Source organism: Molothrus ater, chromosome 16 (genome assembly GCF_012460135.2).
Source record: "Molothrus ater isolate BHLD 08-10-18 breed brown headed cowbird chromosome 16, BPBGC_Mater_1.1, whole genome shotgun sequence".
Taxonomy (NCBI): Eukaryota; Metazoa; Chordata; class Aves; order Passeriformes; family Icteridae; genus Molothrus; species Molothrus ater.
The window spans coordinates 5,758,702-5,786,688 of record NC_050493.2 but is presented as its reverse complement, the minus strand read 5'-3'; the positions used below and the strand labels follow the sequence as shown (position 1 = coordinate 5,786,688).

Sequence of the window (27,987 nt, the reverse complement as noted above, 5' to 3'; positions counted from 1 at the left end):
CTCAAACCTACAAGGCACAACACAAGGATGATACATTGATCCTCTCAAGAAAAGGAAAACAAAGATGCCATTTATTCATAGACTGGGCAGAGAGGATGGAAGCAAATGTCAGTGTCTGCCATAGAAAAAGTCACTTCTCTATTTCTCCTCCTCCTCCGAGTGACCACATGTGGGTGCTGGGAATAGAGAAGGGGAAAGGAGAAGAAACATCTTGCCCTCCTGTGTGAAAGCATCCAGAAGTGTTTTGGGTACGAAAATGGGAATAGCTGATGTATTCAAGAATTAAATATCATCCCTCTTCCTACAAGTGCTGTGCAGGTGGGGCTGCAACAACCCCCAAAGCACCACGAATCCTTCCAGCAGCATCAACGGGCTTCGGCTCCAACTAGGAGCTGCCAGGTGCTCTCCTCTGGGGACATCTCCCATTTGTGCCCCTCTCCTGGGGTCACCCCTTCTCCCAAAGAGCCCCAGCAGGAGCTGCCACTGTTCCCAGGTAGCTGTGGATCAGCAGCAGCAGCAGCTCCCGAGGCTCCCCTGCGCACCCCGGCCGTAACTCGGGGCTGGTGCTGACAGTTCTGCTCAGCGATAGCATCGCTCACCCCGCTCTGACCCCTCTGTCTGACTGACTTGGTGCTCAACCTCGGGGGGCCCCGGCAGCATTTGAAGTGCCAGAAGGAAAAAAAGTGGAGAACTTCAAACACAGGAGGCTCTGCAAGCCACGCCAGCTTCTGACAGCTCGCTGGGAGACAAAGAATGGAAAACTGGACACTGAGCAGTTGTTGCTTTCCTCCCTGCAATCGAGTGGAAATGAGAGCAGCAAAATTGACAGCTGTGGAAAACCAGATTGGTGGTTTAGTTTGATGGGCTGGGACACCCAGGGACAGATGTGGAAAATGCTTTTTAAATGACTTGCGGACGCAGATGAATTTTAAGAAGCAGTAATCAGCAGCCATAAGTGATGCCCGACCACGGCTTTGAATATTTAGAGATGCAGACAAGAACCAGGAAGGTGGGAATTGCAGCCATCCCACCTGGCCCAGACAGAAAGAGCCCACCACTTCCTACAGGAACACAGGTGTGCTATGCCTTGGTTAAACCAAGCCAGGGCAGCAGTAGGGAATCCACAGCGAAGACAAGTGCAAGAGCAAAACTGAAGTGGAAATGGTTGATTAAATGTGCTGTTACAATTATTTGTATTGTCACACTATCTAGAACCCCTCTTAATGCATAGCTACACTGCGTTAAATATCCCCTGTCAGAATGATCCCACAGGGGTGAGGGAGAACACGGGAAGAGCTGGTGACTGGGGCTTGGGGCTGCTGTTTGTCAGCACATGCACTGAACCCCAAGGTGACCCAGCTGATGGCTCCTGACTCATCCTCCATCCCTCCCTCCCTCTCTCCTCAAGGAGACAAACAGCAGCCCATGGGGTGGTAAAGCTTCATCTCAGGGTGCCCAGGCAGGCTCCAGGTAACAGGAGCTTTCTCTGCTTTTTCAGAGCATCTGAGGCTGGATCCAGGTTGACACAACCAAATCCCAAATTCAGTTCCAGGCAGGAGAGGCCTGGCTCACCCTTATGCACTTTGTCTTTATTTGAGTGTATTTTACTGCTCCAGCTCTCACAAGCAGAGTGAGGGGAAGGATTTGGAGAGATCAGTACTGAAGTGCAAGCTAAAAACAACCCAGCAGTGGAATTACAGCCAACCAACCATGTGTTTATTTCCTTTGGTATTAACCATCTTTTCTCCCATGAAACAGAGGGAGAACATAGAATCATAGGATCATAGAATGGCTTGGGTTGGAAGGGATCTTAAAGATCCTCTTTAGTTCCTTCCAACCTACTTTGGCCAGCCTGATATTCCTCTCTTATCCCCTCCCAGGCATATGTCACCTCTGACTTCTGATGTCCTTCTTACACTTGTTTTCTTTAGTTGCTTTACCCAAATTGCTGAGGCCAGGGCTATGAACAGCATCACAATCTCCTCTCCTACCCTTCAGGTGCCCTCTGCAGAAGAACCTGTGCATTCCCTGGCACATGTGCTGGGTCTGTCCTCCTGTAATATTTTCATGGAGCTCCTAGAAGCAGCAGCAATTAAGACAGTACCAACATTTACAGACTATGAGATGCTGAAAGTTCACCAGAGCAGGAAAATAACAAAAAGGGACCTGGAGACATTAGAAATTGGACGAGAAAATAATAGTATGAGCATCCATTTGGAAAATATAATTAATAAAAAAAATCCAGAGGAGAGATGTTTGACATACAGAAGACCTGCAAGTTGTAAAGCTGAAAGAGATTCACAGACAGGAGGTGAGACCTGCATCAGACTGCAACAAGAACACAGCCAAGGCTATTTTGGTCTGCACAGGCAAAGATATCATCCAGGAATGAAGTTTAGAGGCTCCATCTCCGTGGCTCAGATGTGACGGCGCCTGGTGTGCCACATTCTGTCTCAGTACCTCTCCTCCAGAAATGTGCTCCCAAATCCAACAGAGCTTGAAGAAATGCTAAAACACTCAGGGAGAGCTGATAAGGAAGGAGCAAAACAAATCCAGCCTGTATTTGTTGGCTCAGCACTGGGATCATAGGTATGTCGTCCTCATAGCTAGCATGCACTGTGGCAGGGGTTTTAAGTAGACAGTGATAATTATCTACAGATATATGACAGAAAGAGAGGGCAATTCAGTACAGCAGAACTTGACATAACTCAAAGTAATGGGAGAAAATCGAGAAAATCTAATTTAAGATCAATATCAAAAAAGTTTTCCAATGAAGGAATTATTCTCTCGCAGAAAAGTTTCCCAAGGGAAGCAGTAGAAATCTTACAGCTTAAGCCAGATAAAAACAATAGTAAATGTACATGAATAATTCTGCACTGGCAAGGTTCTTGATGGCATGTTTTAAAAAGTCTTTATTAATTCTGCTTTTTTCTATCCTATTAATAACTTATTTCAATAGTTGCTGCTTCTCCCTCTCCCCCTTCTCCTTTGTTCACTTTCTCCCTGGCTCTGAGCTGTCAGGCACAAGCTCATCTCCTCAAAGGCAGTGGCTCCCATTAACTACAAAGCCTTGTTAATATTCTAAGCTGCAGTGCTCCTCCCTGAGACAGTCCCAAGGAGAAACAAGATCACTTCCATTCGTCAAATCCACACAGAAAAGGCCTCAAAGCCATTTTTAGGACCATTTAATGTTGCAAGCCCTAGGCTTAGCTTAAGCAATACACAAGCTGGGGAAAATGAATGCCCCAGAGACTGTAACAGGTCCTTGAGTTCCTATGCAGCATCTGTTTCATCTCATTTCCAACTGCCCTTTCCCTGTTTTCTTCCATTTTTTCCTTCTCATTCCTCCAGTCCAATCTTTCTTTGTCCCTCCAGCACTCTTTGTGTCTTGTTTCCAATTCATTTTTTTTTCAGGTGGAGCTGATTGAGTCCTTCCTGGAAATCCCCACCTTCAGTAAGAAGCCAAACAAATGTCTACTGAGAGGCAAAGCATGACTCAAGTTTCAGACAAAGAGTTATCCTGGCAGGAGGCACCAGAATGGACTTCAGGACTGCACAGCCCCATTTAATCCCTGGTTAAGCTGTTCCTGAATGATGCTTTGGAGCATAAAAGAAAGAGCCCCTGTGCATCCTGGCCATGGACACCAAGCAGCCCACACGGTCCTGGTGCTCTATGCCACAGATGTCAGGTGGATTGCAGCCCTTGGAGTTGCTTTATGCTTTAGCCACCATACAACCTACATTTTATGGCAACCCAAAATCCTCCTAACTTTATTTTATCTCAGCTGAAAAAAACCCTGTTTGTTAAAGAATTTGTTCTTGGGTTCAAAGCTGTAAAAAGACAGCAGAAGAAACCCAAAATAGCATAAATAAAATGAAGTATAACATTAGGAACTGACTATCCTTGATTTGTCACAACTTACAAACCAATGTTATAACTCACTTTCTGTGAGCAGTTTGCCAAATAGGCCAAATGTATGGAATCCTACACAGCTCCACTCTCAGATCCAGGTACCTTGGACCATGGAAACTAGAGGGCAGTTAAATTATCCTGGATCAAGTCCTCCTAAAGAAGAAATTGCAAGAAATTAATACTTCAAATTTTCTCAGTCTGGGAACTGAATTGTCTAGGGGATCAATCTGATGTTGGGATAGAGACATTTGCTTCTCTGGTATTTGTGGTATTTGCTATATTTAGAATACAAATATTGTACTACCCTGGGATGTTCCCCATTCCGTGATGCTCTCGAATCCAAATTGCAAAGAAGAGGGCAGCAAATGAATTCCATGAGAAGCCCATGGCAGAAAAAAATCCTTTGCTCTCTCCCAGAAGAATGTAAGTAAATAAATGTTGAATATGTACACAAGTGTGTGTGTCTGTGCTCGTGTGCACACACACAGAGAACATATACATAAAAGAATTTGCAAGAGAGTGAAAAGTATGTAACCCAGCAGAGATGATTCTATGAAATAAGTGGAACACACAGATGGAAAGATAATTTGTGAGTGCGCACAGAGGGAATGTGTTGAAGTGGGGTTTTTTTACCCCACGTAATACAATGAATTTCATGGTGTAATACTTTGCCAAGGACTGCAGTTTCACTGCACTTTCTGACAAAAAGACCTATCCCAACATTTACAATCATCACAGCTGCTAAAACAAACTTGAATGTGACCTTCAAGCCATCAAGGTACCTAAGCTGAGACATGAAATATAAAGAAATGTATCTGTTTCAACAAACTTCCTCTGGGACAGGCTAAATAATAAATGGATGACAAGTGTAACAAAAAGCCAGCAGGAGCCTTCTGCATCAGGCTTTGTCCATCCATAAAAAGGAAACCCCAAACTGCAAACCTCCTGAGATACATTTTATTCATATCATAAACCAGTCAGGATCAATTAGACGCGTAAGTGGGGAAAATGGCACTAAGCAGAAATAAAACCAAGAAATTATTAAAGGCAAAGCAAAGGACCAAAATAGAGCCTGCAAGGAGAAATGAGGTGGAGAGTCAAGTGTCTCATGACAGGATAAAATCTTTTTGGCAAGTGTGGATCTGAAGGCATGATTTGCAAATAAATATTTACAACTTGAATAAAATTTCAACACTTGACTGAGAAAACACGAGGCTGGTCATGGCAGGGAAGGAATGCAGACAAGAGAAATAACTATCTGGGGTTATGGAGGGGCTTTATCTGACTACAGCAAAAATCTTTGGCAGAAAATGGTCATTTATTCCTTGGACAAAAGGATTTGAAACCAGAAAATAAGGAAAGAGAAACCCACTTGCTCCCAAATTTTGGAACCATCTTCAATGATACACTTCAAAAGGTACCCTTAGCATTACTACTCCTTATTTAAAGGCAGAAGTATTTATACATTCAAAATACCCAGTTAGAGGCTAAATGGCAGGAAACCATGTATTTGGGAGTTGAGAGGCAGCCACTACTACCCTTGAACTGAGCACAGCAAAAGCAGCCCCATAATGGTGGAGTCAGCTCCAGGTATGAGATGCAGCCACTGAAACATGATGTAATTAATTCTCAGGCTTGAGGAAATGTGCAGAGAGCCACTGGACCTGCCCTCACACGACTGCACAAAGTCTCATTTCACCTACAGGAACAAAGTTATGCATCCTGCACCTACAAATAAATGGGAAGGTGAGAGGATTCATTCAGTGTGGATGGGTAAATTGCATTCACCACGGGCTGCATTTAAAATTGGACATTTTCTACACCTGCAGCAAATCATTTACCAAGAAATATTTCCTATCTCAGTACTAATAATGCTGTCTGGGTGTCTAACACAGTGCAACAGAACATCAATTTTTACTGGGCACAACTGTGAAAAAAACACAAGAAGCAAGAGAGGGAGAGAAATATATCCATGTTAATCAAAATGTCTCATTGACTGCAGAAACTGAGCTTGCTAGCTAAGGTACAGCAGGCACTGGTCCAGAGAACATGTAAATTAATTGGAAAAGCACTTAGCACCACTAGAATCAAACAGAAGTACAACCATAATATTCAGCTTCTATGTACAACCAAACTAGCATTAAAAACACAGTCTTTCCCACTTGGGACTTTAAATCCTTTTAGCAAAGTCCTGTCTCTGCATCAAATATTCATCCTCTGAATTGTGCTATCAGGTGATAATGGACACATGACCAACCTTGACAGCTCACAGGGCTGGCTGATTTTAGGTACCTCTAGTTCCATCAACACCAGCACTGAAATCACCTCCAGGCTGCAAAGCCTGTGAACCTGCCCCTTCAATTCCTTACACAAGCTCACAGGCAGCTCTGCTTAAAGAGACAAGGAATATGTGCCTTGTCCTGACATTTATTTCCCTCCTACATTCCTTCACTTTTGAATTTTGGATTCTTCCTTGTGGCTTGCAGGTTCACCACACCAGTTATCCCAAAACCCCTCCACTGCACCCTTGTAGGACATGGGACAAATAAGCTGTGTGTGCCTCTTACATCTCTTTAGAAATTCTCCTGCTCAGAGTTTTAGGAGTACCTCTGCCTGCTTGCCTGCACTGGGAACCTTTCAAAACTATTCATGCTGTTTACCCACAAGAGGGAAGACAAAACACTTTTCATAATTGTTCCTCAATTTGTCTTGGGGCCATCAGGCTGAATATTTTGGGGTAGAATAAATTTCCATCAGCTATACTCTCCTAAATGCCAGTGTGATGATTGTTTATGTGACACTGAATTCAGCCCATGAAATCGGGAGTGAAAACCAGCAGTGCTCATGCAGACACCCAACAGCCATCACACAGGGTAAACAAAGATCACTTTTACCCTGCTGCTTAAGAATTAATCATTTAAGGGTAAAATCTACTCAGTTCCTTTGCTGGCTTTTCTGTTTTCTGTAACACCCACTGGAAATACAGATGATCTCAAAATTGTTAGTCTGAGAGCACAGTGTCATTTCCTTCGGATCAGAATGGAAGAATGCAGCTTTGAGAGACGACTCCTATTGAGAAATAAGCTTTACACAGAGTAATGTCTGTTAATTATCAAAAAGAAAGGAATATTTTATGGAGAAGGAAGATATGCACATGGACATTGGAAACAAACTCATAAAAAAGTTATGACTTTGCTGAAGTTAATTATCTGTCAAAGTTTCCATTATAAACTCACCACTGAAGAACCAACAGCAAATCCATAAGCTAGCACACGCCCCAGGTGCCACAAAGGTCTGCAGAGCTTTGCTGCAGGGATGAGGGAGTTTGAAAGAGCAGAGCAATGAATCATTAGCAGCTACAGACCCAAGGTATGTGTGGCTGGGTGCTGGCTAACAAAGATGGAGGGCACAGTCCAAGCAAGACTTTTTATTATTTTAGTGGAGCTGGATTTACTTTCTATCACCTGCCTTGAGGAATGTAATACAAGATCAGACAAAGACTTCACAGGCAAGGGGTGCTGCTGAGAGATATTTCCAGGCTCACGATAAGGAGAGGATTTGCATAGCTTTGGTGGGTAACAGAGGCCTCCTGAGGTTTTCATTCACAGAACAGTTATGCATAATGTTTCTCAATTGCATTTCTGACTCAGCTCCTTTCTGCTGAATCCTGTCCCCTTTTCTTTCAGCTCACTTCATTCAGCTACTCGGTGATTTTGCCACGTCCCGCTCTCTTTCACGTGGAAGCACCAGAGCACTCTGATCACAGAGCTGCAAAAGAAAGTACAAAATACCCACTCCACAAGGAAGCCCTTCCCCATGAGCTCACCATCAAGATGCGTCTGTAGCTGTCTCTGTCGATGCCCCAGAGCTTCAGGTCTGTCTTGGCCTTGACGGTGGCAGCCCGGGGGGTTCCGTAGATCAGCGCCAGCTCCCCAAAGCTGCCTCCTTCCCCAATGCTGGTCACCCACTCCCCGTTGACATAAACCTACCACAGCACAAGACAAAAGAATCAAAAGCAGAGTTGGAGTTCTCCTCCTCACTGCCTAAAAGGCTGTTAGCAATTTCCTTTCTAATTGTCAATGTTGGGGACACAGAAGGAAAAACAAGAGCGTGACGCTTCCGACAGTTGGTCCCCAAAGAGGGGAACAACCTGCTCTGTGGACAGAATTTCAAGTTGTCTTGCTTCAGTACAATGACTTTATTTACTCTCTGGGTTTTCAGCTCCCATGGTTAGCTGGCATCATGTTTTCCCCCTTGTGTTCAAGGCTCAGGCAGTCAGCAAGCAGAACTGTCACAACTTTGGCTTTTTATTAACACTGTCAGTCTTGAAAAGAAGGTTTGTTGATATGTGTAATGAGGATTACTGAAATGTGCCACGGCCATGAAATGAAAAACAGTCAAAACAAGGAAATATCTTTTGAAAAGAAACTTTTTTTTTCTTTTCTTCCCTAAGCCTAGTGCCTTCAAAACTCATTTAAATGTAACTATACAGATCTCCCTTAGTGAAGATGACTAAGGGCTTTGGACTTGAGAAGCTCTAAGCAGAATGACCCTTTAACATCAGCTCTAGAGAACTCAGGAAGCAGAATTTGACCCACATCCTATTTAGGTACTATATCCTCTTGGAACATGGTATGGATTGATACCACTATTGCTATATTTGTCCTGGATGATGTTTAATTTAAGAATTCCTGCACCTGAGTGCTATGTGACATCTTCCCTGGAGGAAGAGGACTCATGCAGGTGTTTTCTGCTGGGCAGCTTTTTCCTTACTATTTACTCATGAACAATGCTGCTCATGAGCCAAAAGAGTGCATGCAAAGCTGCTGTGGGCTCTGCATTCTGCAGCTTGCTATAAACTACACAATAAACCCTTTCAATTCTGGCACTGTGCCTGTGAGTTTGGAGGGGAGGGCAGGAAAGATTGGGTGCATTTACTCAGAATATATTCCAACCTGCTACAGACCAGTAAGAGCAGAAACCAACCAGTATTAATTTCATTTGCTTGGAAGTTCTGTGAAGAAAAATAATATGAGAAAAAAGAGGCAGGTATTCTCATCTTAAGCAGAAAAGCATTGCAGAGGCAAAGAGCATAACCTGACATCAATTAGTGAGTAATAAACCAGCAGTTTTTAAAAAATGAATGAATTAGAGGTGTGGAAATCAACCAGTATTAATTTAATTTCCTTGGAAGTTCTGTAAAGAAAAATAATATAAAAAGAGGCAGATATTCTCATCTTAAGCAGAAAAGTTTTGCAGAGGCAAAGAGCATAACCTGACACCAATTAGTGAGTAATAAACTATCAGTTTTTAAAAAATGCATGAATTAGAGCTGTGCTCAAGCTGAGCATGAGAAAAGATGGTGACCAAAATAAATGAACTGGGGTCAAAACTCAACAATGTCAGTATTAATTTTAATTCCATCTTCGTTTTATGATGAAAAGGCATAATACAAAATACAGCTGGAATCAATCCCAATTTATCTTCACAATATTCAATTAAGATCTGCTCCAGCTCCTACTGAGGCCAGTGAAATGCTGCTTCAGTGGGAGATGGATGAGGCCACGAAGCAGTTCAGCTGATCAAGAGACCTCTTGGGCATCAGCTGAAAAGGAGCAGCTGAACTCCAGGCAATGTGGTGGCTCCTGGTGCTCCTGGAACACCTGAGGATCAAGGGGCTAAAAAATAAAGGGTAAAAATAATCCCAAACAGGCAGGTGGTTGCAGACTGCCAAGAAAAAGCTGAAGCCACAAAAGCTAAAGCTTCATTTCATCACCATGACAGGATGAATGTCACCCAGGAGAATATCACACAAGAGAACAGCAACAGCCTTCCCTTTCAAACTTTCACACTCACCGCAGAAAGAAAATCTCACAGAACGTTGAATCTACTTTTGATTCTCCTCATGATGAAAAAAATGAAAGCAAAAAAAGAACTTTTAAAAAAGCCAGGCAAACCCAAGCAGTTTCCTGGTGAAACGAGCGGGTAATTCTGTGGTTTCCTTTTTATTTTTGTGAGACAAGCAGGAGAAATGGATGAATAAAATGAGGATTCTGAAAGGCTTGTAACATAGTGAGAATGTATGAACATTTCTAAACTCTACTGGTTCATTGCAAAATTGCCCAGATGCATATTTGACTGCAGGGACACCCTCCTTCTGTGGGAATTTCACTGGATGGGGTCACTGGCTTTGCTACACTACAGTAATCCATGTGTTCTCAGGAAAGTCTCAGGGATGGTGGGGAAAATCTAAATTCCAATGGGTTTTGGATGACATCCTGAGTGTCAGCTGACATGGTACCCTTGACTCTTTTTCAGCACACCAAAAATACATGTGTATGTGTAGAGTACATGCTCTTCTGAACAACACAGATTTTGTTACTGCAGAAGGGTCTGAATTATAAGCAGGAATATAAACTTATTCCAACACATATTTTTTAAGCAACATGGTGACATTTCTTGCTAAAGCAGTGTGCAGGATGTGACTGCAGCCCAGAGAGGGGAATTATGCTGGTAGAACTCAAGGCTGAGCAAGTGAAGGATGGACATTAAATGTTGCATTAAATGTTATTGTTATTTAGAGAGGCTGCTACTGAACTGCTCTAAAACTCCTTTAATTTTGCTGTCCTGCTTGACAAGACTGTACAAAACATGTTTGACATCTTGCCTTAAACAGTTTATGCAAATGGTCATTCCTCCACCCTAAGGGTGTCAGGTTTAAAGTGCTCTGAGGTGAGACCAGATCACTGATCTGACAGTCATTGGGCCCAGCACTCACTGCCCCAATAAAATGTCATTTCAAATATCAGTCTCTGAACAAGAAAACACTTTGAGAATAAGTTGTTTTCTAGAAGCAAAACCATTGGACGTCATTCTCTGCAAAGGCCTAAGTCAACACTCAACTTCTGTGTTTGTGATGAAGTTAAAGTGCATTGATGGCACACTTCAAAGCCATCCTGCCCTTTAACAGAGTTCAGCTGCACTATAAATCCCTTCAAAATAGATTTTTTAAAAAGGAGTGGAAAGGAAAGAAGTTCTGTTTGTAAGGTGTGGGAAGCAGAGCTATTTTAGGCTCAGAACAGCTTATGAAAGTCGATTTTATATGGCAGCAGCTCAGATGATCTCCCTATTTATCCTAAAAAATGCTGGGCTGAGGTTTTGGCTGAGCCAGTTTTAGGCATTTGTGAACTTTCACCAAAGTGGTGAGTACATAAATGAATTATTCCTAATTGTCACTTGACCTGCCAGTCACAGACCCATAAGACCTGGAACCTTCTTTCCAGGAGGAAAAGAGGAAAAGTGAAAGTGCAGATGCCCAGATATGACCAAGCCATCAGGACCATCTACTTTTCACAGAGCAAAAGTACTTTATTTCTACAATATATTTCTACTTTGTTTCTATTGGTTCCATCATCTAATATGAACACTGCAGTTTCTGGGGGCTTGAGAATCACACAATTTGGTTCATTTAATTATATTTTTAGGAGGCAAATGGGCTGTGATATCCCTGGGCACCAACTGTGGGAGAATTTGCAGAGTCATACAATATTCAGTGCCACAGGAATTAATCTGGGCCTCCCTCACCTTCATGTTCTTTCTCTGGAGATGCAAAAGGAACCTTGCCATGAGCATTTTACCTTGAAGGAACGATAGGAACATCTACCTCTGAGCTTCACTAGAGTGAATTTATCTTTCCTTTAATTTTGTATTGCTGATTTCAAGTTAACTTCTAGCATTTTTAATTTTTCTTTTTGTGCTGCCACTTTGTGATCTGTGTGGACAATCTAATTTGTTCCAGGCATGGTAATTCTTGTCTTAAATCCTCTCCCTTGTATCTGTTTGTAATAATTTGTGCTTTGTGTCTTGTCAAGCCTTACTATTTGTCCTCTAAAAATGAAGATGGGTTTTATTTATTCTTGGAAAAATGAACAAGCCTTAAACATGAAGGGTATTTTTATGTGGGTAGATTTCTCAAAGACAGCATTTTATTTCTAAGTTTGAATTTGAACATATGAACTTGGAGACTGCCTTAAGAATCCTAAAAAGTTCAAGTTGAAAAACTCCAAACTTTAAAATGTTCTGCTTCAAATTTCAAAAGGCAACCTTCCAATATTGGAAAAATCATTGATGATGAAAGAATTTAAACTAGAGGCAATCTATGGAATCTAACCATTACATACAATTAGTTTTAAAATCCAACAGTATTCTCACATAAAACACTGTGTAATTTTCATCTTTGTGTACACAAATTAGACAGTTTGTATATACAAATAAGGGCTTCAGGAAGATTTGACCTACAATCAAGAAATAATTTTATCTGTTGTCCACAGTATTCATGCATAGCTTCACATAGAGATTTATAGTCAGGTTGACACACAGTAACAGAAATTTATACAGTAAATACAGAAATAAAGAAAAAAACACTGAAAAGTTTTTTTCATTTTGATTTTCACCATACTACAGCTTGGCTGCTGTTGTCTTACAAGAAGAAAACCTGAGAATGCCTGTAGAGAAAGTTGCTGTGACATTAAATAGATAGGAAGTTGCTGGGTCTAAAAAAAAAATACATCTGTTTGAAAAGGGCAGTCTATGGCACTTTTTAAAGTAAAAAAATGTGAGGTTGTGAGATTAAAATAACAAACAGGAAGTCACTTTATACTTAGAAATATGGATTAGAGATTTTTGCAAGTCATATTTTAGCAGGTACTTTCAACATCTTTACTGGAAACTGTAATTTAAGTTCTGCCAGCTCCTTTTTGGCACACGTTCCCACTTGTCTGAGCAGGAAAGCTTCCAGTAGACAAGTGACCTCTAAGACTTCAAAGTTTGTGCCACCATCTGCCTCGTGTGCCCTGTACCCATCTGCAGGGACAGTCATGAGGTGAAATTCTCCTCAACACTCATGTGCTAAGGAGGAAAACTGTGAAAATACAATAATGCCAGCTTTGGTGAAAGTGTACCTGGTTTGTAGGATACAGTAGAAGAGAGGAAAACCCAATGTTTTCCATGCCTACCTCTTCCTCATTATAAAATCCTTCTTTTACCTATGAAAATTTGTGCCCTTCCCTTGGCCCCCAGAAGAAAATGTACAGATATTTTATTCTGGGTTAATGGGGCTTGTTTATGCTCTAAGAAAATGTAAGAGTTGAGAATGAAGTGCTATTATATTAAAAAAATATTTTATGGTGCTTCTAATTTGACTCAGATTATTTTGTAAGGGAAAATTTTAGAAAGTTCTTACTTAGTCTGTGGGGTGCCTGTGCCAAAACTCGAACAAAAATTGCTTTTACATGCTGCAGCTTTTTAAACTCAAAACACCACACATTGATTTTGTTATTCTCACTTTGTTGGTGGTTTCTGTTTGGTTTTGGTTGCTTGGTTGATAGATTTTATTGGGCTTTTTTTTCCGTTTTGTCATGACTTTCTTCCATGTGTAGGGATTTAATGATGACACTTGCAACCTCCTTTATGTCTGTGCATGGAAAATCTGGGTGCCCATCAGTCACGATGATTCCAGAGTATATTTCTCCTCGAATCCACCACTCCTGGTATTCCTGCCACTCCCAAGCAGATCAGGGAATGGCAGCAGAGACCCCGGCCAGGGGTTAAAGCCTCTGTGCACGTGCCAACACCAGCTGAACCAGGCAGAAAATGGCTCGAGGCTCTAAGTCTCAGGGTCAATTGTCTCCACTCCAAGTCACTTTTCTTTCTTGGAGAAGCATGGAAGCACGCCAAAAAAGTATCTGGCAAGGCTTAAATGAACAGCAGCTCTCTTACTAGTGGCCTGGGGTTTCCTCAGACAGCGGGGATTTCTGCAGTTCTGCCCAGAGAGTGGCAGAACTCGTCTGGGGAGCACCAAGTAGAGAGTGATGGTGCCTGCCCAGGGGCTCTGGGAGCTGCTGCCCTGCACAGGAGCAGCTCAGCCTGCCCTGGTGCCCTGGAACAGACCTTGCTCTCAGGGGGAAGCTGGGATCCCCTCCCTGCAGCTTCCCAGGCAATGCAGGGAACTTCCAGCCTGTGGCTCCTGCCTTGCACAGCACCTTGCACAGGAATCCAGGGGGTGTTTGGGTTGAAGTTTTAGGAAAAGCTTAGGAAGGAGAAAGAACCAAGCTGAGCAGATGGGGAGCAGTGGGAAGGTGCATCAGGAGGCTCCTTGGGGAGTGCTGAGGTGAGAGCTGGTCACAGCAGAGTTTGGCACAGATGGTCAGGGGCTGCACTGGTCTCTGGACAAGCACAATCCAAATTACATATTTAGGTCTTGTTAGGAAGTATTTGTCCCACGGGTGATGTCTGTACCTGTCTCTGGTAAATGTCAGGATGACATTGTGGTGGATATGTCCATTTTAATCTGTCCTAGCAGCTACAGGGGAGTAGGGAATGATAATCCTCATGAAATAATCCTCATAATGCTCATGAAATCAAAGTTGCAATCTACTCAGTGAAACCCTTCCTTGTCACTGTTCTTTAAGAGCAGTATGTGCATATAAAATATTAATTCTTTTGCAATATTAACTCTTTTACAATTAATTGCAAGGGTTTTGCAAACTGTTTTCTGATGCCATTCAGCCCCTCACTATCCCTGAGCTGAACACTGAGGAAAGCTTTCCTGAAGGTGTTGAGAGAGGACAAATGATTTTTAAAGAGGATTAATCTATAACTCCAACATGTGCATTTGCGTGTTTGCGGGTCTGGTTCAAAGCCAGTGAACTCATTTAGCTCCCTATCGGTCCCAAGCCAATTATTTTAAAACTAAATTTTAACACTGTTCTATAAATATTGCCCTTTTATTTTCTGGCCCTGTGGATGTGGCAGTGTTTGCTGTTGAGAGGGCTGTCTGATAGGAACAGTGAGTCAGACGGATTTCCTGAGGAGCAACTTCCAGAGGCAGAGGCAGCATGTGAGGTTTCTCAATTCCCAACAATACCAATTAGATGGTCTCCTGACACAAACAGAGCGCTAAAAGAAAATAACTTTCACTAAAATAACTCTGTGCCTCCTGCCTGGATTTAAAATAAATCACCTTCTTCTTTAAATATGCCAAACCAAACTCATGTGGGCATCTGACGAGTAAAGTTGCTAATGAGAAAGTCTGTCCTACCCAGCTACTGTGGATACATGCTTGCAGCAAAACTGCAAAAGGGTGAGTTTCATACAGGAGAGAAATGATAGGAGGTGAATAATTTATGATTTGGAAGGCAGGTTCAGAAAGAAGCTTCTTTTCAAAGACTTGCTGATTAAACCACTGCATACTCCTGTAAACATTTTGTGGTCTAACAGATCACTTTACACTCATAATAATCCTTGCTTTATTAATATGCTGCATTGTTCTTATATTTGGACCTAATTTTAAAAGCAAATTAAGGTTTCTAAGATGAAACTCACTGCCTGAGGCTGTATCTCAATTTCTGGAAAAAAAAAAAAAACAAAACAAAAACAAACAACACATGAGCTAAGCTAACTGATTAAAGAAAATATTTTCATTATGAACCCTCAGGTGCATTCCAGCATGGTGGCCTGCTCTGCCAAACACTGCACACCTCCAGGTGTGGTTAGGGCTCTGAAGATAATGTCATTTGCTTGGTTTTGATTTCCTGCTTGGAATGGACAAATAAGCTAGGATGTAACACATGCCAAATTTAAAACTATGAACAAATAACTTAACACAACAAAAGCAAAGTAATGAAACCAATCCCGTGAAATCTAGTTCAAGAAGAAAGGAGACAGACCCACAGCACGTGGCTGGCTCAAGCTCTCTGCCAAAGCACACAATTTTATTCTGCAGCTTCAAAATAAATATTATACTGCAAGAGCATACTTACATCCACCTCGCCTTGGTCAATCACATAGAAGTTGTCTCCCTCATCACCTGGAAGCAAAATACAAAAGGTGATTGTTTCCTGAGGACTGCCAAGCTATTCAATAACTTCCTGTCCCTGTATTTAATCCTGTACATATTTGCACAGGTTTGAACACCAGATTACTTAGAGAGAGATTAATTTTCTGAAACATCTTTGCTTGTTTGCCTTCATAAATCAAAGTATCCCTATGATTTCTTGCTATTAATACCTTTCAATTGCGTTAATTTATCTCTTTTGATTGATTCAGTACTTCATTCAGGATAAACACTCAAGAGGTTTTAATATAGCCTGAGGGTAATGAAGTCCTCCCTGATGTGCTGCAGGCATGCAGGTAAGTTGCCAAGTGTGATAGCTCTGATGCAGCACAATGAGGTGTTGAATATTCCCAACAACCATAAAAATATTTTTCCATCTCTAATTACTCTCAGCTTGCCTGTGCCACCCTTATGCATCCTGAGCTGGGGTTTACTTCCTGACTATCTTCAGTTAAGGAATGAACATTTTAATTGGAAGTGCTGTTTATCTACATTCAACTGTAGCACTTTGAAACCCTGGAGATCCACCAGACTGGGGTTCTCTGCATGTGTAGCAAGAGTCTTGAATCCATGAACTTATCATATAGCTGCACACTTGGAGGCCTTTGGAATATGGTTAATCTTCCCATTTAGCAAAGAGGGTGAATTCTCAAATGGAGAGATGTGAATTAAAGGACTCTAGCAAACAAATGACAGGAAGAATTACCCTGTTGTATGACTGTTTCTCCTGCGATGTGTGTGACAGGGAACATGGCATCGAATATGTCACTGGAAAAAGAAAAGAAACACTTATTAATAAATCAGACCTATTTCTTATCTTGCCAGTAGACCTACCTTCATTGTTTATTTAGCCTTTGTTAACAGATTTTGCAGAAAAAGGAAAGGAAAACATTAGCTATAACTGGAAAGTGAACCCCTGCTCGGCAAGAAATCAAAATAACTTGTTAGGCACAAGCTGTGGTTTAAAACTGAGACTTTGACCTGGTGTGTGCTGTTTTGAAAGAACTCCTGAAATAAATGGAGAAAGGCACCTCTTAGAGCAGTGCACAAACTGGCCAGCCTGAGTACTGTGTTGTCTAAGCAGAGAGATTTCAGATTTTCAGCTGTGATGGGTTTGTGGCCCAGCAGTGACTGCCAGATGCCCAAACGGGAGCTCTCCTCTTCTGAACATCTGGCCTTGCATTTACAAGCAAAACCTGTTCCACAGTGCAGAGCACATTTGGAAAGGTAGTTGGCTCTAAATTAATGTAGCATAAGAGCTGGCAGGAGATTGCACTCGCAGTGCAGAAGGGGCCAAACTCTGAAAATCTCAGTGAGTTACTGGTGAGAAGGAATCCAAGCGATGCTGCAGAAAGAGGGAAGCTGCAGAAGAGCCTCGTGCTCATTAATCACAGCTGAATTACACACAATTACACACCTTTCCACGTCTCCAGCTCGCTGTCACATCGCCTTAAAAGGCCAGGCAGAGCAGTGGGGATGGGAACACACCCTGCACCAACACTTCGGGCAACGTGCCCAAAGCCAGTCCTTTGTTTATTGAGGGAGACAGCAGGCTCTGTGGAGCCAGGGCTTCCTTTCCCCACATCAGATTTTGGGGAACTTATTTTCAGAAACGTGAACCACACTGAGACGGGCGCTCCCCACCTCTCCTCCCCTTCCTATGCATCAGCCTCAAGGGCTAAAGGAAATAGCTCCCCAACAAAAACAAAAGGCAGCAAGAGGGGATTGTTAACTGCTCTCTTCCCTGGTCTGGCCTAGAATGGCCCATCCAGGGACCACTGACGACAGTGGAGAGATGAAACACTTCAGTCTGGAGTGCAGAAAGGACCTCACACACACAGCTACACAAACAGGCAAGAAACCTAAGATCTTCACCAAAACAGGCAGAAGATCAGCCACCAAATCCATAAACCTATGCTACATTTCAATGCCTTATATGGGAAATGCATATTGTAAAATCCCATTATTAGCTTATTTCCTGTTCAGCTGTTCCAGACTTTATTCAGGCTCAGTTCTAGGAAATGTTTCACTCCTAAGTTCAAATTGCTCATGTCTTTCCTCTTCATCAGCCTGAACGTTTTTGGTCAGGATCACAGCTCTGCGTCAGCACCACTCCCAGCAGGAGAACTGGGAGATTTCAAACCAGGCACCTCCTGCAGCACCTGCAAGGGATGCTCAGCCCATGGCCCATATACAACAAAATGATATATTTTACTCCTGTTGTTTTCATCAAGTCCAAGCACAAGAGACTTAAATCCATGAACTTATCATATAGCTGCACACTTGGAGGCCTTTGGAATATGGTTCATCTTCCCATTAAGCAAAGAGGGTGAAATCTCAAAGGGAGAGATGTGAATTAAAGGACTCTAGCAAACACACAGCAGGCCATGTTCTCTGCTGCTCACAATCATGCAGAGCCCATGGATTCCAGTCTCTGTGCTATTCCTACTCACATTCAGGAAACAACTCCACCATGGATACAAAGCCTGCTCTGACGCATCCAGGAGAAAGTTCTTCCTCACCTCATTCTGAGCACCAGTGCAAAGACCTACAACAAATTATTTTGAAAAGTCTATGGATCTTATTCTTAAATCTACGAAGCTCATTTTTGTGATCTTACTTAGGTTCAGCATTTCTCCACTTCAAGGGATTTCTCTGCTGGCAGGAACCATCTGCCTGGTACAGACAGATCCCTGGAGCTGGTCCCTGTGCCAATGCTCCAGCTGGAACTGGGAGCTGAGGTTCCAGTGGGATGGAGAAACAGCCACACAGGTGGGTGCCAAACTGGAACAGCCCCAAGGGACTTTGTGTCCATGAGGGAAGTCCAGTTGTTCTTCAGCAGCTCTGGGACTGGGAATTCAGTGTGACAGGCTCATCTGCCTGCCTCTGGTTTCACCTTGGCTGTGCTGGGGCTCCTCACTGAGCTCTGAGAAAAGCTCTGCAGCCTGCAGAACATTTACTGAGGAAAAGGCACTCTGTGAGACAGAAAGTCTCCAATGTGATACAGCCAAAAATAGGTACAACACAGTGAATATCAATAACCAAACCAAAATGTGCTGTTTGAGCAAACTTGGAAACTTTTCCTTTTCTTTAATAGAAATACAGAGGAAATAACTACCCGCAGTTTCACCCTTTCATCCTTGTGTTAATCCTCTATTTTATTTATAACTTAACAATTGACTGTACAAACAGCGCCCAATAAATTATGTATAGCACTGCACCCTTCTCCAAAATGTTCCACATTTTATTTCTACATCACCTTTTAATTTTATCAGAAAAAAAACTCTCTAAAACTCACAGACTAAAACTTTCATCTGCCAGTGTAATGAACCCAAAGTCTATTAGCAGCAACAGCAGATTTACCCCAATACTCTGCTGTGTAGCAGAATATCAGTGTAAATATTCTAGTGTCCCATATATGATGGGGTGAAATCTTAATCTTAATTCAGTGAAGTCTTAATCTTATTAGGCCAAGACTTGGATTTTTGAAGAGACCTTTGAAGGACATGCCATCAAAAATTATTCTGAAGTACAATGAACACAGAGACATGCGAGGCACCCAAAGTTATGGTGATGTTGATTTACAACTCCAAAGTGAATCCAGGGCATGTCTTTGATATAAATGTAAGCAATCAGTAATATCACAACTGTCACTGAAAACACACCACCATGTTCCTTTTCTGCTGGAGAATTAATGGTCTTAATTGATATGGTTTGGCCAAGATCTCTCACAGTGATTAATGAGTTGAAGTGTTTCTGCTTTTGGATGCTCAATTTGAGATTCATTAAACACCCTCAGATCTCCAATGATATGGATCAGCAGGCAGCCCCAAAGTTTCTTAGCCAAGAACTGGGTCTTTCAGAATGGCACCAAAGAAAACCACCCTTCTGGAAATTATCACCTCCTAAAGCACCAAATGCTTAAGATCCCTGTAGGAAATCTGGCTTTTGAATCAGTTCAGACAAAGTGTAGAATGGGTTTATAAGTTTTTATTGCCTCTATCTTCAGTGTCTGAAATAAACAGAAAAATGTCACATGCATCAATATACCAAAATACTTCAAAAATTTGAAGTATTTGTTCCTGAACCAAGCCAAAATCTGAAACTGAAAAAAACCAGACCTATTTTCCATCCCCCCAATAAAGGTCTGATGCTGGCATATTTAGTTCAAGCCATGTGTTCCTGGGCCTGTACTGTGTAGAGAAAACAGGCTTTAAATACTGAATAAGTTGAGTAAGTGGTGCTTGCTAAAGGCATAAACAATACAGCCAAGGCCAAAAATATGGTCTGTTGTTTTTCCCTGTACCACGCACTTGTTTATAAGACATCCAAAATCATTCTCTGGCCATTACAGCAAAAAACAGCCCTTACAAACACAGTGCTGCAACCATCCCACCACCAAGCTGAGACTCTATCTACAGCTCTGCTAAAGTAGGTGTATTTCTAGTGTTTGAAGGTTTTTTAAATAATTATGGCCAAGCACATGCAAACACATTCCTAACAACAAATTTCTTTTTTTTTTTCAAGCAGAAGCAGGTTTTATTCCAGCACAAACAGAAAGCCAGAAAATCAGTAGTTAAGTCTCCAAATGTTGAACTACCATGATTTCATCTTCTGTCTGAGCTGCAGCACCAAGAACACAGCAGCCTCTGTCTCCTGCCCCTGCACTGTTGACACTGACCGTGCTGGCAATGCTGTGTGCTCAACTGATATGGAAATGGTTTGATTTTCTGCCAGGATTTTTATGATTGTGCTGTAAATGAGAACTGCTCAGAGGGATTTCTTTATTTTGTTGACCACGTATCGTTTGCCCTCTTTCCAGATGACTTCTTCAGGTGGCAGATGAAGAAAATAGGGCACCAGTTCTGGTATTTGAGCTGTTGTTTAGGGAGAGAGAGCTGTGCTGCAGCCAGCATGTCCTGGGCTCAGCATCAGCACTTGGAGGGCCCTTTTTCACCCTCTCCACAGCCAAAGATTTTGACAGGCTTTGCAATTTTTTTAAGCCTTCCCCACCTCCTCCCAGAGGATCTATATCTGGTTGCTCATGGCTCTTGGGAGCAAAGCATTTGTTCCAATCAGAAGATATCAGGGGCAATTTTTTGTGTAGCTGCAGGTAGGACTGTATGCACCCAAATATCCATGTTTAGATCCAAAGGGAGACACTAGCAGGACACCACTAAGGTTTTCCAGGGACATTTCTGCCCCTTTAATTATTTGCAACCTTTTTGATTGTATCACTCAAAAACAAAACACAAGAGAAGATTGTGAGCAGCAGAGAACATACAGGGAGCAGTGAACTAATCCAGCAAAGTGAAACCAAGAAATGCGTTTAGACATGAAATCTCTATCTATTCAATCAAAAAATACCAGCTGTCTGCTTAGGGAATATCAAAATTTAGAAGACTTTTTTTAAAAGGTCAAAGATATCAAAGGCTTGCAGCAAGTTTTAACACATAAAGTGTGTTCCATGAGTGTACATGGAATTGCAAACAACTGCAATCAGATCTGGAATCACAGGGGCTGATCCTCTGCTCTCTGGCATCTCTGATGACTCCTGGCCACCTGGCCAGGTTGAGCCAATTCCCTTCTGATGCCAAGAAGGCAAAGTGCACTCTAAACCAGTGAGACTGCACCTATTTATACCAGAAAAGGATCTATCACTGTGATTGCAGAGTAAATATAATGAAACACTTTGCTGGTTTAATTCAGTAGCATTTTATGGACCCCATTTGCCAAGAAGCAAATGCCTGTGCTAGGAGGAAGCCAGTGGAGAAGGCAGGGCCAAGGGGTTCTCTTTCTCACGAGAAAAGTGAGTGATAAAAATAAATCATCTCATCTGCTTTTACACCAAGGCCTCTTGGAGTCAATGCAGAATAGGAGATAGAAAGAAAAAAAAAATGATGTGCACTGTGGGTAATATAGCACTGGCAATAGGCAACTGAGAAGAAGCTTGTTAAAACAAAACGAGAGAAAGAGAATTCCAAGCACTTTCAGAACCAGACCATGGCAATGGCCAAAATAGGGAAACTATGTAAGACAATTTATCAGTTTCACAATCAGATTTCTTTCCAGCCCTTGCTGTGCTGAATGCATTGCAGGGAAGGAAAAATGGAAGAGACAAAATGTATACGTGTTAGGCAAAAATGGAAAATCCTCACTGTACCTGCAGGTTATAATTTGTCAAGAGTTCAATCAGAACAATTTCATTGTGCAGGCAGCCTCGGAAAGCCTTCAATGTTTGTGCTATGCAGTTTTTCCTTCTTTTGCTATGTCTTTAGCAAAACAAAGCCAGCCCTGTGTTGTTGAGGACAGCTTTAAAAGATATGGAGCTGTTCTGGCATAATTCAACAAAAGACATGCAACATTTTCTCGGAATGAGGCTGCCCTAGAAGCAAGATTCAAGTATTTAAAACCTTTCCTACTTACATACCTTTAAAGTTTAGTAAACAGAGCTGATAGTAACTCCACCTCCCTTTAGCTGTAGCCTTGGGTACTATTTTAAGATTTCTAAACTGGGGGGAAGGATAGGACGTGGGGCTGTATGGGGTCTTCTTATGTACTTCTGAGATTTTCTTATGATTCATTTCCTGAAAAGACAACATCTTTCTAGCAATTGTTCTAACAACAGCTCCTCCTACTCTGTAAGGATGAAGAGCACAAAATTTAAACCAGACTGGCTTCAATAAACATCTGTACAGTGAGGGAATAAACACAGTACTTTACCACTGAATTAATTGCAAGGGTCTCTGCTATGTGTAAGTACAAGGCTCCAATCCATACTCCTTCTTCCTAGGAATGCTGCAAGTCCTTGCTCATGTACAATACTGGAACCACCAGGAGTCATTACTATGATTTACTGACTACTGAGAATACAAGCATTGCATCCAGGTAAAAGAAAAGAATTCCTTTTTAGAAGTACTTAAAATTAACAGCCCCGAGGTTACAATTGCTATAATCAAATATGTGGTGTGGCAGGCATGTACCTAAGAAAGAGTCAGTACTGAAGCCTTAACAAAAACATTACCCATCTGCTTCTGGTAATTTCTTTTCCTGTTGGGGCAGCAACAAATTAATTATAGCAGCATCCAAAGTTATTAACAATTTAGAGTATTTAATTACTTCATTATAATGGCAGATGATTAGTTATTATTTCAATTAAGACATGCATTGATTTTACCATAATGATCATAAAAATTGGACATGAGAGGACATTGTGAATGGCAGGTTAACACTAAAGTCCATGTCTAATTCCATAACATGCATTGAGTCACAGGTCCACATAACTAACAGACACATGAAACAGAAAGAAATAAAAATTTATCATCTTCTATTTCTGTGAAGTATTTCCATTTTTACTGTTTTATGAAGTCCCTTTATAGGTTCATTAATTATGACACCAATGAACAGAGTACAGCTTTATGGGCAGAGCATCAATTCATTTTACAGGCCCTGCACATCTACGTGCCAATGGGTCACATCATCTCCCACATGTTAGCAGCAGCTTCCAGAGAGAGCCTCTGCAAGGATCTTCATCTGGAAAGCTGTCTGCCATGGACTACTGCAATAAGAGGTAAAAAAGGGGACAAATAATGTGGCTCAAGGACAGGCCCTGCTTCGGCCTCTTTTCCTCTCACCCATCCCTAGAATCATCACCTCATTGAACTCTCACTGCCAAGCCTTGCTTGTACCACATTTGTCCAAGAGGCACGGCTTGGTGGGAATATAACTCAGGCCCCCTTCTTGCCATCAGCTCCCCCTAAGCATTCCCAAAGCTGAGGGAAGACCAAGGCTCCTTCCAGGCCCATCCCCACCTGCCCAAGGAGCCCTGTGGCAGAGCAGCACTGGGGGCTGGGGCAGAGGAGGAACCTTGCCCAGTGTGGATGCTCAGCCCCATCCCACCTGTGCCCAAAGCCAGGCTCAGGCTCAGGACAGCCCTTTGAGCAGCTCCAGCTCCCCAGGGTCCTTCACAGTAGACCAGATCCATAGGCTTCAATAATCTGCAGTTCAAGAGCAACTGCAGGCTGGGCTGTACCTCCAGGACTGTAGCCAGCAGATGAAGGAATTTATTTTCTCCCTCTTGGACAGCCTGGAGTACCATGGCCAGTTTTGGGCTCCCCCACACCAGAAAGAACTGACAGACTGGAGCAAGTCCACAGAGGCCATCAAAATGGTCCAGGGCGTGGAGCACAGAGCAGAGGAAGAGAAGGGGGAGAACTGTGCTTGGTCTCTTCTGACAACAGAATCAGGGAGATCTCACTGCTCTTAAGACAACAGGCACAAAAGGGAATGGAGGAAATTACCACCTGATCAAAAGGGGGAAAAAAACCTCCCGATGAGGGTGGTCAGAGCCTGAAGAGGGGCCCGGGGAAGGGGATTGTTTCCAAGCTGGGCAAGGCTCTGGGTGAGAGCAGCCAGCTCTGAGCAGCCTGGCTGTGAGCAGGAGCTGGGAGCAGTGATGTCTGTCTGTCTGTCCACCTGCCGGGAGCTGGGCTTGGCACGGAGCTGCTCCCAGAGGGAGGGATGAGGTGGTCCCAGCTCCCAGCCCGGCCGCAGACACGGGGGAGGCAGGGCAGTGTGAGTCAGGGGCCAGCTGGAGCAAATCCCATGCATAATGCACGGAAAATATGCTCTCTGTGCACTGGAGGAGGAATATCTGCCCTTCTGCGTGAATAATTGCAGAGAGGCTGGGTCCCAGCTTCCCATCACTAACAGCACTGCCCACCAACAAAGCCTGTGCATACCAGGAGGCCTTCAGGAGAAATTGGGCAACACGATTTTTCTCAGGAAAAAAAAAAACAGTTGGGTGAAACTGAATATTCCTGTCGAAAATGGCTGATGTCATTTCCCCATTTAAAATGCTTCAAAAGTTTTGAAACTGTCTAATTGTCCTACTGTGAAAACTCCAGAGGATCTACTTTTCACAATGAAATTACTTCAAAATAACATTTCTTAGTAAAAAGCTAAAATCAAAGAAGGCATTGTTGATTTCAGTTGAATATAATCACATTTGTTCTCTTGTTTTCTGTGTGTGAGCATTCTCAAGATTTTCATCTTGGAACTAGGATTCAAGATGAAGGATGAATGTAAATGTCAAAAGGAAAACAAGCAAGCCAAACAAAAGTCTAAAGGAGCTTGGGTCAATAAAATACACTTTCTAGTTGATAAAATGTACAAATGTATATATATATATATATTATAGGTATATAGGTATATAGGTATGGAGAAACACAAATACTAAACTGCACTCTTTCCTTAGCCTGCAGGTACTGGATCTAATGCAAAGACAGAGACATTTATGGAGATTATACACAGTAGAAACACAGCACTGCTGCAAGCACACTCTGCTGAAACTTTTTTCTTGAGAAGTCCCCAAATGCATCATTATTTGAAGCAGAAAAGGGCGCAGTAACAAATTCAAAGGTGTTCTTCGTATGCATGAGCATCACAGAAGTGACTCAGGGAAAGGTTCAGCACAACAACAAACCATCAACTTCAGACCAAATTCATGGTCTGGTGTCACTGAAATGAGATTGGAGTATTTGAGCTGACTGAACACAAGAATGGATCTTTAAGTCTCACACAAGTTTATGGTTTTTCATTTTCCCCACAATTAATTACTTTCTCAAAATTCTGTAAAAGCAATGGATGATACCATGCTGAAAAAATAAGTATTTTTACTTAATACTTGAATGAATAAGTCTTTTAACTTAGTAACTGAAAGAAAATTTCTGCAGGTTGGACTGAAACACACCACCACAAGAATAACCATCACCCCCAAAATAAGGCTCTGTTGTTAATATGAAGCAAATTCCACCAGTGATAAAGGGCAACCACAACAAAGTCCCCATATTTGAACAATTTATTTCCTTCTAGTACTTTTAAATCCCTTCACTCTTTAATTTCAAGCTCCCTCTTCTGGACTATCCCAATGAAGCTGGAGAGTCACTGTGCACTCTCATCCTGGCTCCAGGTGACACAGCTGAGGAAGCCCTTGGCAGGTGACACTGACAGAGGTGATCACTGTGGCCCAAATCATGGCTACTACAGCTGAAGTGATCTGAAACTATAACAGAGTAGGCTGAGATTTCAAGAGCTGCCAGAGGGCTGCAATTGGAAATTGCAATTGCACTATTCTGTGACCTCTTGGAGCAGATGATGGTGGATGTCCCTCAAGGCAGGTACATGGAACATATATCCCTGAGGATATCCTTGTATAGGGATACAGGACATTATTTTCAATAAGAAACTATAACAAATCATATTCCACATGTACATAAGTAAATATGAACAAAACCATGCTATGCACATTACCTTCATTACCTTACAGTTCACATATTGCAGTGAAGAGGAACATCTTCCCCCCCAATAGTAATAGCTTTTTTTGTTTTGCCTTTAATACTGAGGACATTCTTTCATAAAAATGAAGAGTTTTTTATTATATATATATATATAGAATCCCTATGATTAGAAAATTGCTGCCAGAGAAAGTTCTATTCTAATAATTCACCCAATTTTTCTATTCAGAACATGGTTACACACAAACTGTTGTGGTGGCAACTTGGACATGAACTTGATATCAATCTACTTACTTCCCCCCGCCATTTTCTGAAGGAATCACTTTTGACAGTTTTCTATAAATATAGGAGAATTAAATTGTATTTGATAATTACAATTGTTCCTTCAAATTATATACTTACTGCTCCTACACACTATTTTTATGACTATAGCTTGTGAGCCTGGAGTGCCACAAGACAGCACCTCTGCCTGGCAACTGCATCAGCACAAAAATAGATAAGAACTATCAAGTATTAGGCTAAAATCTTTATGCTTCCACACCTGGTGGTCCTTGTCATTAACACAAAAATTAGAATACTGCAAGGATGCTAAAGATGTTAAAGAATAACACAACGTTAAAGAAGGACAAGATGTTCAATATAAGTGCAGTGAGAGGGGGTTTGTTCATGCACAGTAATTTAGTAGGAATTAATCAGGAAATAAAATAATGATAATGATGATAATAATGATGATGATGATGATGATGATAATAATAATAATAGTAGTAGTAAATCAGGAAATTCCTTGGGTAATTCTGATAATATCAATATATGGAGCCACTGGAACAGCTTGGAGGCAGTGAGAGAGCAAAGCCAAGCTCTGCAGAGCTGTAGCTCTGAGTCCCTGAGTGGTGCCTGCTGCGAGTCAGGAACGTGTCCTGCAACTAATCTCAGAGTGTTTGACACGTGTCTGCCCTGGCTGACAAGCTCAGAGCACTGGGCTGCAGCCATCTCCCACATCCTGCTTAATTAATTTCCATCCCTGTTGTGTGCTCCCACACCTGCAGATATCAAACAGCTGCCTAGAATAAAAACATTTTAACCTGTGTTAGCAGATAGGGTTCAATTTAGTTTATAATTGGATTGGTAAATGAAGTAATATAAAATAGCTGATAAAGGTTCTCTGGAATGAGTCAGAATGGTTTTTTAAAAGTGTGTAAATCTAGTGTTAAAGAGCTGATGAATAAAATTCACATCGAACGCAAAACCACATGTCCACAAGCACTTGCTTTTCTATTTGCATATCTATTATAGCTTACAGACGTGTGCAAACTCATACACCCACACATTTTCCTTATGTTTTCCTGAAGTTCATCATTACTCCCCTTCATCTCTGATTCACAGCATTTCCGAGATAGAATCTTCTACAATAAAACGAACTGGAGATAAAATTTCCCCAGACAACAAATGCTCCTTTTGTAGGAGTTCTTAGTGAACTATAGCAATTAAGCAGTTCCATTTTTTACAGCTCCACTATAATTCAAAGAAGGAGAAAACAGAGGTTGATTAGATCAGACAAAACATGCATGTTTTCCTAAGTGGTCTGTGTTTGCAGGGCTCGGAAGGAAAAGGAGATTTTTAAGCATGAAAAGCTTAAATTTGTAGATGCACAAACACAGACCTAAGGGCACGCTTTCCTCATACCTATGGAAATAAATTCAGACCTTACATTGCTTCATTCCATCTTTCTCAGTAATTTTCTTCCCAAGTCTTCACTAACCACTTCAATGTACATCAAAGACATCTTGAAGAGTCCCAGCAATATCCCTGGCAGCAACACCTGCTCCCTCCAGCCTCCCAGCACCCATTCCCCTGCAGCTCAGGGTGTTTTTCAAACCTGCCCACCA

At 42.0% G+C, this 27,987-nt stretch overlaps 1 protein-coding gene across 1 annotated transcript in view; it reads right to left on the bottom strand.

Annotated features, from left to right (window-relative positions):
* Nucleotides 1-27,987, bottom strand: part of PRKAR1B (protein kinase cAMP-dependent type I regulatory subunit beta) — a 92,928-nt gene that overhangs the window by 24,137 nt on the left and 40,804 nt on the right. The window contains exons 5-7 of the mRNA XM_036392235.2: nucleotides 16,513-16,574; nucleotides 15,733-15,779; nucleotides 7,740-7,898 (exon numbers count right to left, since the gene is read on the bottom strand). Coding sequence (XP_036248128.1) covers nucleotides 7,740-7,898; nucleotides 15,733-15,779; nucleotides 16,513-16,574 — 268 coding nt within the window. The remainder of the gene's footprint in view (nucleotides 1-7,739; nucleotides 7,899-15,732; nucleotides 15,780-16,512; nucleotides 16,575-27,987) is intronic.